This window comes from Larimichthys crocea, chromosome XI (genome assembly GCF_000972845.2).
Source record: "Larimichthys crocea isolate SSNF chromosome XI, L_crocea_2.0, whole genome shotgun sequence".
Classification (NCBI taxonomy): domain Eukaryota; kingdom Metazoa; phylum Chordata; class Actinopteri; family Sciaenidae; genus Larimichthys; species Larimichthys crocea.
In genome coordinates this window covers 9,619,782-9,635,237 of record NC_040021.1, presented here as the reverse complement: position 1 = coordinate 9,635,237, position 15,456 = coordinate 9,619,782, and the positions used below count along the sequence as shown (strand labels likewise).

The 15,456-nt window shown below is 41.2% G+C and overlaps 1 protein-coding gene across 4 annotated transcripts in view; it reads right to left on the bottom strand.

The window, feature by feature from the left end:
- Positions 1 to 15,456, bottom strand: part of stxbp5a (syntaxin binding protein 5a (tomosyn)) — an 87,076-nt gene that overhangs the window by 50,871 nt on the left and 20,749 nt on the right. For all 4 annotated transcript variants that reach the window (XM_019254937.2, XM_019254938.2, XM_019254939.2 and 1 more), the window contains exon 4: positions 1,698 to 1,779. In XM_019254937.2, coding sequence (XP_019110482.1) covers positions 1,698 to 1,779 — 82 coding nt within the window. The remainder of the gene's footprint in view (positions 1 to 1,697; positions 1,780 to 15,456) is intronic.

Below are 15,456 nucleotides of genomic sequence, written 5' to 3'. Positions count from 1 at the left end.
AAAGTCAGGATTTTTTCCATGCAAATCAAAAAGCGCTGTGTATATTTGGTACTAAGCATGTTTCAAGCCTGTCATTGGACACTTGACAAAATGCTAAATAGTTTTCACCGTGGTCTATGTGTTTGCTGCCTGCAGTAACTGAAATAGACATATCGACAGAACTAGCTCAGTAAATGTCTAACAAGGGTTGGGTGAGTCGTTGATGCAGACCTGTGATTTTTAAAAAGGACAAATGAAAAAGTCGTAGCTCCCAAAAAGGTTTGGAGGTTGAAAAATCAGCCAACACTTCCGATATGGCTGCCAATAGGTAAGAAACTCGACAAAGCTCACAAAGAGCAGCAGAAAGTCTTGTTGGCAAGAGTATTCAGTACCACCTCTCCTTTTCTTTCCCCTTTTAGTTAAACTTTTGTTTTTAATTAAATATGCTAAAGCCCTCAAGGCTATTAAAATGTTATTTTACACAATTAGCCATAACATTGCTGATTTCTCAAGTAGGTCAGAGAAGAAGTAAACAAGACATTCAGGCATTCACTGCCAACTTCTGATACATTATAATACTCGCGCTATGATGATAGCCCTATCAAAGTCCACGTAAAGTAAGAATAAATGTGTTCTGAGCTTGACAGACCAAAGAAGAAAGTGTTATTAATCACCCAGCCAAATTTGAATGATTAAAAATATCTACAAGTTTATGAAATTAGGTGTCAAAATCACGTAAAAATGAGCAGTATTCTCAGCTCCACGACTGGGCATGTCCACTGAATGTGCTGAAGCCATGCCCACTCATGAGACTCTCTTTCTCTCTCTCTGTTGGTCTTTCTTCTTCTTCGTCTCTTCATGTTATGTTTGGAAAGTTTAAATAAAGATGTACATCCAGAGAAGATGCATTTGCAGTACTTCAAAGGCAGAGCTACCGAGCAACTGAGTGTAAACACGAATAATAACGAAGTACAGATGCTAACACATGCTGAAGGCTTTTATACTGTTGTGGGTTAGGGAGGCAGCTTGATAATGCTTAGGGTGGCCTCAACGCATCATCAAGCCACCTTCAAGGAAAATCCTGGACAGAAAACTGGTGAAAAACAGATTTTACCACAATATACAATCTTTGCCCATAAGTCTTTTCACATATTTTCAGCAACTATTTCTCAACATATTCAATGTATTTTTAAAGAAATAGAGAATTGCCTTTACATTATCTTTAAGCACTAAAACAGTATTTTTAGTAATTTGGTCAAATTCTATTTCTGGTACAGCAGCATGTAAATAAGATAACGTCTTACTGTGATTAAACATGGAAAGAGAGGAGGGTGATAAGCAGATAGGAGTGGTGAGTTACTTTCACACTACCGGTACAATCATCCATACACCTTTCCTGACAACAGCATAAAGAAGGAACTACTTTTTTGAACATTTTAAGGCGTGAAATGTGCTTACCAGGGATGAGCATTCATGAATCAGCCCCGTAAGTCTTATTAAATGACATGCAGCACAGTGGACTTTTTTTATAGACTAAAGTGGAACACTGGAGGAGGATAATAATATTTTTCTCCCCAATAACACTATAACACATGGAGTTACCTGTCGTCGTCTTTGTAAGACAGCATTGGTCTTACTAGTGAGTACAGACGCTTCACTGGAGTCATAAAGGATTGTGCTGACTCATGTTTTATTTTATTTTTTTTTTTTTTACCTACCTCATTGATGAGAAACTGTAGCTGGATGACGGCCGCTCCACTCTCATGCTGACAATAACACTCCACACCTGGACGACCAAACCTGAAAGGTTCTCTGTCAAGGAACAGCCAGTACCACCAAAAGGTTTTGTGTGTGTGTGTGTGTGTGTGTGTGTGTAAGCAGCGCAGTATGCAGTGTATATACAACAGGCAAGAGATGTCTTTTTTTTTCTTTTCTTTTTTCAAATATACTGCAGCCCAGGACAAGTGCCTCAGCGTTTGAAGGTCATTTGCTCCTCACTGCACCTGATTCAAAGGTCATGACATCTGTTACCTGGTTACCTGCTAGGAAGCAAAATGGAATATCCACAGTGACATTTTTATGGTCTACTAACAGAGCTTGAACATATTCATCATCTACAACAAGGAAAGATCTTCACGTAGCAGGACTTCACCCTTTGTGACTCCCCGCATGCCTAAGAATCAGATTTCTTATTCTCAGTATGTGTCCTACTGTACAATCATAGGGCTTAGTGATAGCAGGCAGGGTTTTATTTTAAATGAATATATTAGAATAAATAAAGACACTTATGTGTAATTATGGCATATGTAAATCAGGTGCTTATAAATACTTGGAAGTACTGAACTGCGTACATGATTGCAGACATACAGAAACAGTAGTGTGGAGTACGTGAGGACTACAGATATACCGAGTTAAAATAGCACTGGGGAACATTGGCAGTGCTGCAGCAAAGGAAGAAAACAGGATTGAAGGGGGGGGGGATGTAGAGGGGTTGGATGAAGATATTCAAATATATAGAAAATGAATCAGCAGGGAAGAGATGGATATTATGTGAGCAGATGAGAGAATAATAGCAGGGAGGGAGAGAGAGCGAGGATACAGTTAAACAGAGATCGACAACTCCGATAAAAGATGCAGAGGAGAGAGAAAACAGGCAGAGAGCGGCGGAAGGATGGAGGCTGGGAGGCGGGAGAGAGAGAGAGAGAGATAGAGAGAGAGAGGGGAAGGAAAAGGGAGTGAGAGAGAATAAGCTTCTCTTCCTGGAGAAGAGTGAATGGGTGAGCTTACTGATTATACATTCATTCTTCACATGACTCTCAGGAATAAGGTGGGGGGTGGTAATTCCTCATACAGGGGGCACATAGAGGTGTGACACCCTGGGGACGACACTATTGCTCATCATTAATGTGTGTGTGTGTGTGCAGAAGGGTGTGTGTGTGTGTGTGTGTGTGTGCGTGATGACTAGCTACTGTAAATTGCCTGCAGAGGTATCCAACTAAAACACATTTTGAACCATGCAGTGACTTATGAATACAGATTAACCCAACGTTACAAGAGGATCATTCATGCATCTGCATAGAAAGCCCAGAAAAAGCAAGAAGACTGACTTAAGGTGAAAAGATATTCATTTAGTTGAGCATTACGCTGAAAAAAAAACAAAAACATTGCATATCGGTAATGGCAACTGTAGCGAGCAAACAAGCAGAGCAGCACACCCAAAAATCTAATTCAAACACCAATAATCAAGTCCTCCGCTCCCACAGTACAGACTGCGCCTTCAGCCCCCAGACAGGCACCGGTGTAATTTATTAGGGTGTAATGCATGTAATCATTCCTGAGGTGTGTTGTGACCATCCCAATGAATAAAGCCACCGCATCAACGGAGCCAGCACCACACGCCTTGTTTCTCCTTTAGCCAAAAGCCTGTAACTCATCTGTCCCTCGGACTGAAGATAACAAGCATAGTAGACCATTGAGCAGCTAAAGAGCCAGATACTTGAACAGAACTAAATGAGAATAGATGTTAGAATTTCACCGAATATATGTAAGATGGCCAGAAACACAACTCCATATGAATACCAACGTTGTTCTGCATCAACTGGGTAGCAGATGTAACTTTATCGAACCCATTCAATCATAAACATCTAGTTAGTGCTATAAATCACTCTCGAAGTCCTTGTGAGAAAGACATAAAAGTCTGAGAGACTCCAGATCTATCAGAGAAAGATGACAGTCAGTCTTAAATCCCAGCTGAGCACATGCTAGTCCCCCCCCCCAACACCACCACCATTCAGGTATCAGCATGACACAGTAGCCTCTATACTGCCTGAAAAGCTGCCTCTCAACTCCTCAGGTGGATTAAGCTTCACCCTCCCCCTCCCTGGACAGGTAATTAAACGACTACAGCTCTGAGCCACTGATGCCCTCACCAGGGGAGAAATCTACCAGCTCCACTGGATTTCAGCCAGTAAGCCCCAAGGAAGATTGAGCAGACCTAAACTATGACGCCAAGAGGACGACAGCAAGTCAATGATAATCTTTATCTTTTCCTATATATGATGGTAGCTACCACCATCTGGAAGCTGACAACTTCTTATGATCACCAGCCACCTCTCTGACCCTCAGTAAACCCTCAAGACCTCACTCAACCCCCTAAAAGTATTGGAGGTGTTACCATCTCCTAAACAAATACCGCATGGGATCTATAAGAAGCAGAGGAAAGTTTGTAGCAATTCTAACTCCATCTTCACCTTTACCTTAAACTGACAACGTTTACTCATTTATAGATTTTCCTCAAATAATTTCCCTCAATGGACCTTACAGAGGAGGTTCAAAAGTGTCAAGCCACAGAAAGTAAGAAATGAAAGACGACAAAGTGCCGCAACTACAAGATAGAGGCAACACAGATCATCAGTGCACACAAAATCACTGTCACAGTCAGAGGATGAGGACGGAGGACCCCGGTGCTCTCTTCACTTGACCTAACATGGCCGTGATCCTTGAGGATACTGTGGCTGACTTAATTCTCGTAGACTTGGAGAGGGACGCTGACGTGACATGTAGGTCAAAGTAGTAAAGTAAGACGGAGCTTAGATCAGCTCAGTTAACGCGGATCATAATGTACGGTACGTCAAAAAGCTTTAATGATGTTATTTATGTTGCTTTCGAGCTCAGAAGAAGAAAAGTGATGAGAGAGAAAGGGACACCCATGCTATAGCTGTTTGCCAAAACACGAGAAATAGTCTACCACCTTGAAGTGTCAATTGAATTACTGCCTGCACATGAAGTTAATCACTGGAGCTGGCTATTTGTCTTCATAAAGTGTGGAGAGACTGATCTGCACTAAGTTAATGAATGCTCTGTAAATTAAGGAGTGAAGAGTGAACTAAACGTAAACAACAAAAACGCAGTAACGCTTGCACACAATTCATCCCTGCACAGAAAGCTGCTGAGCCTTTTTCTCTATAACCCTACATACATGCGACACCACAGGTACTGTCACGTGGTGTTAGTCAGCATGGTTTAGGCCTGGCAACAGTGCAGTCCATCTAATTCAAAATGAATTAATTGAAAACTCTTTCCGAATGTTGCCTGGCAACCAAATCTTCCAGTGCCTCAGAAAGAGAGAGGGAAGGATTTAAGGTTGTGCTTTTTAAACTGCTCACATTGCCTTCTCTCTGAAGAGAGAGAGGCTGCCATCCCACAAGCACATTATCGTGAAGCTCACATACACACGGACACAGACGTGATCATAAAAAAAAAATCCTGGTTAGAAAAATTCAAACCATCAAAGAGGAAGAAACTGGCTTTTGTTCATGTTTCAAGTGAATGTTGCCATAATAATTATCATAAAAATGCAGCAGGCCACAATAAGACATTGAATCCAATGAGAGAGGACTTAGCTTTCATGCCTTGCAAGAGGTGTGCAAAGACTTTGGCCATGGACTGAATTTTACCACAAGTAACTTAGTTCTTTTTATGTTCAATTTGTACATAAAATAACCTCAGTGAAAACAAATAAACAAATCATATTGGAAAAAGCTTGGCTGCGAAAATAATCCAAAAAAAAAACAATAAAAGGCACCAGAGAAAGCATCTATCAACAGATATCTGACTGCGAATGCAGAAGCTACAGGCTTGGTATCTGTTTGGTGTTTCGGTTTCCGTTTGCACTATGAGTAGTATTGACCAATCCTGTTTGAGCGGGTTGCGTGGAGGTTAAAAAACGTTGGCAGAAATGCGATCTCTGAACCTATTCGCTACCATTACCTTTAGCTTCAAGTTGCACACACAAAGAAGAGAAAACTTGGCCTGAATATCCATTATCTATTAGCCAAAATATTGACTGTTGCCACCAGATGCTACTGTAAATGCACCAAAGTGTGTTGGGGATTGTAAAGGATGTGACTAAAATAACAAGTTTTTGCACCACTGGAGAGAATTTTTTTTAATTATGTTATCTCAATGCTGCTGCTCTTTCTTTCCATAATGGTTTAATGGCATCGGGTTAATGAAACCACCTGTTTATCTCAATGCAGCCAATATTCACATTATAATAGGAACACACATTCATTTATTTTGTTTGCCTATTTTCTGGAAATTTGGTTACGCTTTACATTTAAAAGGTAACTTGACAATTAATCAGTCTTTAATAAACAATTAATCAAACATTCAGTGTATAGGCTTTTGCAGCTCCTGTGTTATATTAATAACACAAATGTCTCTTAAAAGTAAAACTTTGTGGTCAGCCTTTAAAGAAAGGTTTCTTTAACGTTAACATTAACACTAAGTAAATAAAAAATTAATTAAACACAATAATAACTCTTAATACTTCCAAAGGTGATATGACAAAGCAGAAAATCATTGCTTCTTGAATTATATGAATCATTTGCAAATGATTAGCTCATCATTAAATGATAGTTTAAAAATAACAACATTACATTACATTAGTATATAGTGTGACCCGAGTAAAGACCTCCATTTTAAAGGTAATACTCTGTGCTCTGTGTGTCTGCGTTATTTATTTGAATGCCGTTCCTGCTGCTCTCAATATTTGATGGTAATTCAATCTTTATCCAGGGTATGAACGCTTTTACATTTATTTTTGCAAACCTCTGCCACTGGGCAGCTACTTACCACTGTTGTCAAAATGTGTTTCCTATAAAAATGCATGTGTCCTCTGGCAGTGTGTCTTTGCCTCGATTTCACGCCAGGTTGGAAAATAACTTAACTTCAATTTCGGTGGGTTGTTTTTACATCACTGGCTTCTGACATGGTATAACAATATTTACAAAATACTCAATGATTCAAGAAGAAAAGACAGGAAATGACTCCATAATGGACATGATCATACTTTTTTGTTGGCCTTCAGGGCTTTCTGACAAAAGCAAACTGCTTGGTTGGGTTTACGCGCCAAAGCTATGTGTCAGGTTTGGGGGAAAAAAGAAAAAAGAACTTCTCCCACGTGCTCCTTTTTTATGAACCATGAAACAAATTGAAGGTGCATTAGCCTGCATGTTATTAATTGAACGTATTTTCCAACAATATTTCCTTAGGGGAAAACATGCTGAAAAACCCTCATGCGCAGAGGAGGCGATTCATTTCATTTTGTTATTCTGTTATGCAGGGAACATTTTTTGTCTGTAATAAAATAACCATGGGAAATACAAAGAAAGATGTCACATTTCTAACCACACTGCGATTGACAAGTGATACCAAAATGCTGAACGAAAATGTTCCATCCAACTCATCTGAGCGCTACAAATGCCAGAATGCCAAAAAATCTGTACATGACCTTTCCTGAATCTTAAAATGACACGCATCACTTTACAAGAAAAGTTCCTCGACATCTCAGTTGCCGCAGTCACATTTCTTCCAGTGTTTTAACAAACATGACCCGGAGTTACTCCACACTGTCTCGGCTCCATCCACATGGGACAGGCTCAGTAGGAAATGTGTCACAGTTGCTGACAAGAGCATCCCTCATTCCATTTTAACCAGGCAAAGTCTCTATCTATCTATATATCTGCGGCCCTCTCACCACACTGCACCAACGTTAAAAGTGGGCAGACCGGCCACGGGCAGCAAGAGGAGTAAGACAAGAAGACAAGAAAAGAGAGGAAGACTAAAGAGCTGAAGCAAAAAGTGGGTCAGCTTTATGTCTTGTCAGGTCTGATGAAATTTCCCAGAGTTATTCTGGAAGTCAAAATTGACTGATAATTCACTTTTATACTGCTCCTCTTAGATTTATTTTTGTCAAAGCTACGGGCAACTTTCCTCACAAATAAAGGTGAGTCACTGGGCATCTGGCAAAGCAAAGTTGTCATAGAGAGAATTGGCTGGGTACAGTGGGAAACAGACTGTGGGTTTTATGAAACCACGTTATCCAGGAATAGAGTTGATCTTGATAAGTGTAATTGAATAGGGATGAGTCAATATTTCACATGAGAAAAAGGGGCTGGCTTGCTGCTTGTCTGCTTGGCTCAAACATGTCATGCTTTTGTATATTTGTATGTCTGCAGGATGAATAAAACAGGGGGAAAAAATGGAGGAGAGGATGCAGCTTTAGACGAGAATAGAAAGCTCCAGAAGGGTGAGAACAAGGAGGAGGGTGGACAAAGAAGAGAAACAAAACACAGAGTACATAAGCCAGAGCAATGAAAAATGAAAGACAAGATAAAGAAATGAAGCAGGGGAAACAGTAAAACAGACAAGATACCAGAGAGGAAGAGACAAGTGAAAGAGAAACAGAAGAAGAGAGAGGTGATTAATGGAGGATAAGGAGGAGAAGAAATAAGGGAGAGGCACTGAGAGAAGGCACCAGAAAGAGCAAAGCCTGGGAGGACTGAGTTGCTATGACGTTGGGCATGGAGTGACGTCAAAGCTAGCCACTCATACATCACTCTGCCAGGGAGGGAGGCGGGACCACGGGAGAACAGGCTGCACTGCACTGAACCCAGAGACAGCAGTGAGGCGATGAAAGTTGGGAGGCAGGGAATAGAAAGAACAGAAGGGAGGCAATGCAAAAATAGTAGTTAAAGAAAAAGAGAAAAAGAAATAGGGGGAGATGGAGGAGGATGTGAGCAAGAGAGGGGGAGATAAAAAAGCCTAAAAAGCCAAAAAAAGCAATGAAACAACTCAGTAATAAGCCAGGAGAAACGACAATCTTGCAAAGACCCCCGCCACAGCGGCTTGTCCACACATTACTCAGCTCCCATCTGGAGGTGATATCCTACAAATCATCCATAATGCTTACAGCCCACCTTGACCTCAACCTGCCTGAATGCTCCCACGTCAACCATCGCCTGCCCTCCCTCCGGCTGCCTGCGGCTGTTTACATCAAATCTAAAGGCTGCTGAGGGAGCTGCATCTCCATTCCTTCAGGGCAGGGACCGGCACTGTGGCCATTACCAGGCACTTAGTCAGCCTTCCTTAAGTCAGCCTTTTTTGTCGCTCCACCCTGACTTGGCACATTTAATTATGTTTATTATTATTATTTTAATAATAGCTGCCTAATTTAAAAGGGAAAATCACGTTCTAACTGCTTTTAATGTGTCAGCTGATTAATAGATTATTCTGTTGACATTTCTCCTAGTCTGGCCACAAACACTTCAGAAAAAGTTTGGAAATATGCTGCTCATATCAACAATGCACTGTATTTTTTTTCTGTCTTTCCTGTAGAAACATATCCTATATGTCCAGGGAACTCTCTTTACAACACTGACATGGTTTTATTGGTTTAGATGAAAAAATGAACATGGTCTGGACAGAAAGGGTCAATACAGGGCAGGGTTTTTTTTTTTTTTTTCGCTGAGCAGCACAACGGTCAGTAAAATTTGAAAACATCTCAACTTGAGCAAAAAAATGTGCTTTAAACAGGTTTTCAGCTGTCGCTTAGCAACAGCAGGAACAATGACTAACATCCTACCAAGGTGCTGGTGCACGCCGCAAGCTTAAAAGGGGTCTCTGAATGCAGGTCTTCACCCTCTGACTTTTAGAGATGTACACACACATTGTAGCTCTAAAGGGACCCAGAGATTTATTTGTGTTAATTTGTTTTCCTTTCCCCTCCCTCTGCCAGCGCATTCAGATAGCAACAAATACATCAGCGACACAGAGTGCAAGGAGATTTACGCTCCCTCATGAATATCAGAGTCACACATGGAAAAAAAAAAAAAAAAAAAACACGCGAGGATCGTCATGCACACTGTCACGCTGTAACGCAAGCAAATAACACACAGACGTAATCCGCAGGCACCGACGCACAGCGACACACACCAGGAAAAAAACAAGAGTTCAACAAACTAGTGATTTGTTTAACACAGTCCTTGTATAAATAATCTCCCTTGACACATTTGATTTATTATGCAGGTAAACAATTAAACCACGATGGGGCCTCTGAGTATTTGTCGCTGCCTCAGCTTCCACGCACTCACCTTGGAAAGCATTGCAATACACAGACACACACACACATCTATTAGAGCCCATGTCCCCAAGATTCATCTCAGTGACATCCTTGACAATGGCCATTTGCTGAGGTGCACAGTTCAACATTGCAGTAATCCAAATTCTCATGAAAAATGAGGCCTGTTGTTAAAGTTTGCAGGTAGATAGCTGAGGACTGCACTGGCAGAGGTTCCATGCGTCCACAAAATATGATATTACCAATCTGCACGTATGATCTGTTCAGATAACTTTTGACCTGAATACTGATTTGGATAAGTTTATTGCAGTGAAAATATTACACACACTAACTACAATCCTCCTGAGCTCTTATAGGTTCCCCCGCTGGCCTGTGAAGATTACACAATGCTTAAACACAAAGGGCTATATAACCAGTTTTACTAGAATCCACGGCTCCATTAAGAAATATTGTCTATGGGTTAGCACAGGCGAGGCGAGCACAGTGGTGATACACAAAAAATTGTAACCCCATTGCTGTGGGGATAATGTGAATTGTTGGTTTCTGGAGCACGGCCAGTTCTGCCCAGTAGTAGGGTGTTAATAACCCCGGACATCATCTAGTTTTAGCAGTAGCACTGAATGACCACTCTACTGTATGACCACTGCAAGGCAAATATCTGAGGGGGGGGGTTTGGAAATTCACTGGCTGGGCTGTAGGGATCGAAGGTGGGAATGAGGAGGGGAGGGCGGGAGTGGAAAGGGAGCAAGGATGAGACAGAAGGGAAACAGGAGGGAGTAAAGGGGTAAACTACGAGGGAACAAATGTTGAGTCAGCAGAGCAGCTTGTGGCCAAACCCTTCCCTGCAGAAGCATGCACAGTATAGAAGAGAAAATGAGAGGTGCAGGGGAGGAAAAAAGTGAGGAAGGGGTGAAATAGAACGAGACAGGACGAGGGAAGAGAAAGAGAGTGCGGCAGAAGAACAAGGATGTGAATGAACTCACCAGAGAGAGAGAGAGAGATACTGTATGAATAGAAAACAGAAATACTAAAATATTCAGTTTGTATGACCGACCTGGACGTTTCTTCACCCTGATCGTCTTGGATAGGACAGACGTGTGATATTTTTAGCCGTGCTGCCGCAACGATCAAACCATTTAATGGTCTCATTTACAGCACAGAGTGTTCAGAGAAATCAGAAGTTCTGCTGTTGTGATAGCAATGCAAAGCCCGTTAAAGGATTACGTTCCAACAGGCGAGGGAGCTAAACACAACAGGGAGGCAGAATAATGTTTCCGCAAGTGACACGTGGCTGCAAATGATTAATTGACTTGAAGAGAAAATAATTGATATCCTGTATTCAGAAACAGCAATGTATGTCTTTATCACAGGAAATAAGTCTAGTGAAGATAATCTTACACCAAATCGAACTAAGTTACATGTTTGGATTCACCAGTACCAGTTTTGTGTGTTTTTTTGTTACATTCATATCTCACACAGTGCACATAATCAGCTGGGAACAAGGTTACTATGTATTAAACATGAGTCCTGGCCCGTGGACGAGTGCAAGGACACTGACTCCATCTGCTGCTAACACGGTTGCGCTCTGAACCCCACTTGGCCAATTACAGCATGAACTGTGATAGAAGCAGAAACTCTTGACTCACTCCGCAGCCTACATCAAATCTGCCCTTGGTGATTTCCATCTTTACTGTAGCTTAAGCTTCAGTTACAACGCCCATGACGAGACTTTTACAACGATGAACCACCAAGCACCTGATGTTCACGGATGTTGTTTTTTTTGGGAATAAACAAGGTCAGTCAGACTTTTTCATCATTTAGAGCTCCAATAGGGCTCGAAGCAGTCAATAAATGGAGAAATAAGGTTGATATGTGAAAGTACAAAGAGGAGTACTGAGAGCTGAAACACAAAAGAGACACAGCTTTCTCTTTAGTCTTCAGTTCAGACAAAGCTAAAGGGAGGAGAATGTTTCGTGTCAGCTACCAAGCAGGTCCACAGGAGCACAGCGTGACTGTAATGGAAACCTATGTCATCACGGCTTGGTTCAGTGCGGCATAACTAAAATGGACCAACCCAGGATAATGTAAAAAGAAAAGAAAAAAACAGTGACCTGTATGTGTCTGTGTGTGAGAAACATTCAGGCCAGAGAGGAAACAACTTCACAAGTTGGCAACACAACCGAACACATAGTACTATAGTACTGCGCTGGAAAACATGACCGATATCATCTATCATGTAGCAGAGAAGAGTCAGCTGGTTCAGTCTATCGCCTGGGGCCACATGTGCACTTGCTGGCCTCAGTTTAAATCCCACCTGAACTACTTCTCCAGTCTTTCTCTACTTTCCAATGTCATAAATAAGAACTGAAAAGTTAAAGAAAAACTTGGGGTACTGTACTGTAAGTACTGTAGCGATCAGGTCTGTGTTTAATGTTGAACCTGCATTAACCAACTTTTTGAGTTTCCACTGGGGGCAGTGGAAACTAAATAGTGTCACAAGTTGATTGAACTAACAGTTGCTTATCATACATCCATTATATAGAGAGCACTGTATATATTTTTGTTATTTTCCTCTTGGCTCTGTTTAGGGGTCCACAAACTTGAAAAATGCTCCACTATGGCCCTAGGCTTGTCACTAACTTTGTTTGTCTTTAGCTTTAGCTTTAGCTTTTTTTTCTCTGAAAACAAAATACTGCTAGTAAAAATGACACTGACGAGAGACAAAACAGTAAAGTTGTGGGTAATAAAACCAAAACAAGGAGCTGAAAGACACTAAAAGGCTTTGTGGGGTTGAGGGGAACTGCAGAGTTTACTGAAAGTTCTTTGTGGGTTTTTGTCAGTACAAGCGAAATCATCTGAATATTAATGAATACACCTTTAAGATTCATGGTGGTATCACATTATGTGACTTCTGTCAAGAAGATGAGACAGGATACTGGTAAAAGTTTGAGCAAGCAATTAATAATCTTGGTACCAAGATAATATCTTGGTATGTTTTCTGAAAAAATACTGACAATGACACTCTTTATCCAATTATTCACTACAGAGCATTCAAAACCCAAGGAACAATAACTCCATGTACCTGAACACTTTAATTAAAATAAAAGACTAAATTTAGTTTTAGTTTGTCAAGGCCTTTCATCTTCTAATTTCTTATGTAACAAGTAAAAGCTATGATATAAATGAAACATGAACCTTGGCCCCACCAGGTCTCCAAAGGGATACTTGTAATTCCTTTGCACAAATAGCTCATTCCTCTTTCTCGCCTCGCACATTCAGCTCACTGTTGTCATTGGCTTGCACATATTGAACATGCTCACTATGAAAACAGATCCATAAACAGACTATCCAATAGTCCAAACAATAGGTTATGTAAAGCCAGCAGGGACAGTGAGAGGAGCTGGTACAAAACTCTCCCGGACATATGATCAATTTTACCATGTAGACAGAACGTTTTACAGTGATACATGCTTGTTATCGGATATGGTGGATGGCAAGAGTGACGAGGCATTAAAAGGACAAGCCAGGATGAAATACTGGTGCTATATATATACAAAATATAAACGTAATAATCGTCTCTGACTTGTGAAGCTTTTATCCTCCACCCAATTACGATCAATGTCTACCTTACACGACTGAGAGATTTAAGGACTGAGACAAAAGACACCATAAGGGTGAGGGGGACATTTAAAAAAATAAATAACAAGGGTGAAAATAATCTGGTTTGGTGTGCTGAGGGAGGGAGAAAAATGTAGAAAAAGAAGACACAGGCAGGAAGACACAAGCAACTGCATGACTTAAAGTCTGTGACTGGCTTTCCTCCTGTCTATGAATAATGGATGTGGAGAATGGGAGCCAGCATATGCATTTAGATGGCTTTATGTATTACCCTCTTAAAGTGGTAGGGAGGAAAATGTTTGATTAGAATGTAACTCCATGCCAAATTAACCTTTAACACATTCACACTGCGAGATCATGAGTCTTTGTGTTAAGCTCCAAAGGGCGATGAAATGCATCCGGACTGAAGAGCTTTCTCCAGTAATCTAATCTTAATTAAAACAGCACCAGGTATTGTACTGAACTGTACAACGGCAGGTGTAGTTAGTTGGAGCGAGAAACAGAGGCATTAAAAAGAGCATTGTATCGTTTACAAAGCTAAAAACATTTTACAAACCAACACAGCCATGTTCTTGGAGCTTTTCGCACCATTTTCCCAACACTATCTCAAAGCGATCAAAGTGAACCATACTCAGTGTGTGTGTGTGTGTGTGTTCTCCTGACACAAAGGCACACACCAGCACCCTCTGGCACTGATATCAAACAAATCTTTTCAAAGGTAGGACCACGGGAGATTAGCCACTGCTGGCCTCTAATATGTTTCAATGTGCCAGCCAATGCAGAGCCAGGTCCTACTTTCAAGGACAGGTGCCTGTAAGCTGCCAGCGCAGCAGGAGTCAGTATATTGCCAGCCGTGCAGTAACACTTGAATGACTCTATACTCACACCTCAGAAAACGGGTGTGTATATGTGCGTGTGTGCATAAGAGAAACTGACTGTTAAACAAAAAAAAACATTGCACAGAAGTGACGCAGAAGAGGACGGACCTCGTCTTTCTAGAACTGGTCGGGGCAGAATTTGCATGATTTACTTAAGCAAACACAAAGTTTGTCGGTCTGGTTAGGGAGGTCGAATGAAAGGTAGAGACAAACTCAGCTAGAAACACACACAGACACACACACACACACACACACACTACCGTGTGATTAGATTGCTGGTTTCTGTACAAATATTCTAAATGAAATAAAGAAATGACACCATCACACGGACACTGAGAGATCTTCAACACTAGCATCTATAGATTTATCCAGACTGATGGATTGAGTTATCCATACAGCACTCCCTGCTGGCATGAATTCTGTTGTGTCTGCTTTAAGACTAATTAGACACACCGTTGGTACATTGTATGGTTGTCACTTTGCCAGTAGCACACTGTAGAAGGGCATCTTGCCAAAAGTGTCACGCAGCATATAAAATATTAATCGGAGTGCTGTCCTCTGCTCTTTGATTAATGTGAGACAGAAGGCCAAGTATCCCCAGTACTGAACTGGAGGTTGTTAGTGAAGTAGCATGCACTAACACTCACACACACATAAGAAGCATTGCTGTGTTGCAGTTTGTGAAGCATCTGCATTTTCTCTCTACCCTGATCTTTGACACACTCATGCATGCTGAGGGCAGCAGGGTGGCATAGTCAGTAAGGAAAATGTCCTTCAGCTGGAGGACAAACGATTTTAGACCCCGTAATGGTGACCATCTGTCCCAGCTGAAGTGCCCTTGAGCGAGATGCTATTCTGCAAACGATGAACAGGTAGTGCAAAAAGTGTTATAGAATGATCATCATAGTGTTTTGCTGTTCTTTGCTCTGAACATCACAACAGAAAGGTTAAAGGGACATTCAAATCCAAAAATTTTATCTCTTGGAGCATGAAACTCAACATTTTACTTTCATCGTCTACATACCTGGGAGGGTCCGCATCATGTATATCTCATCAAGA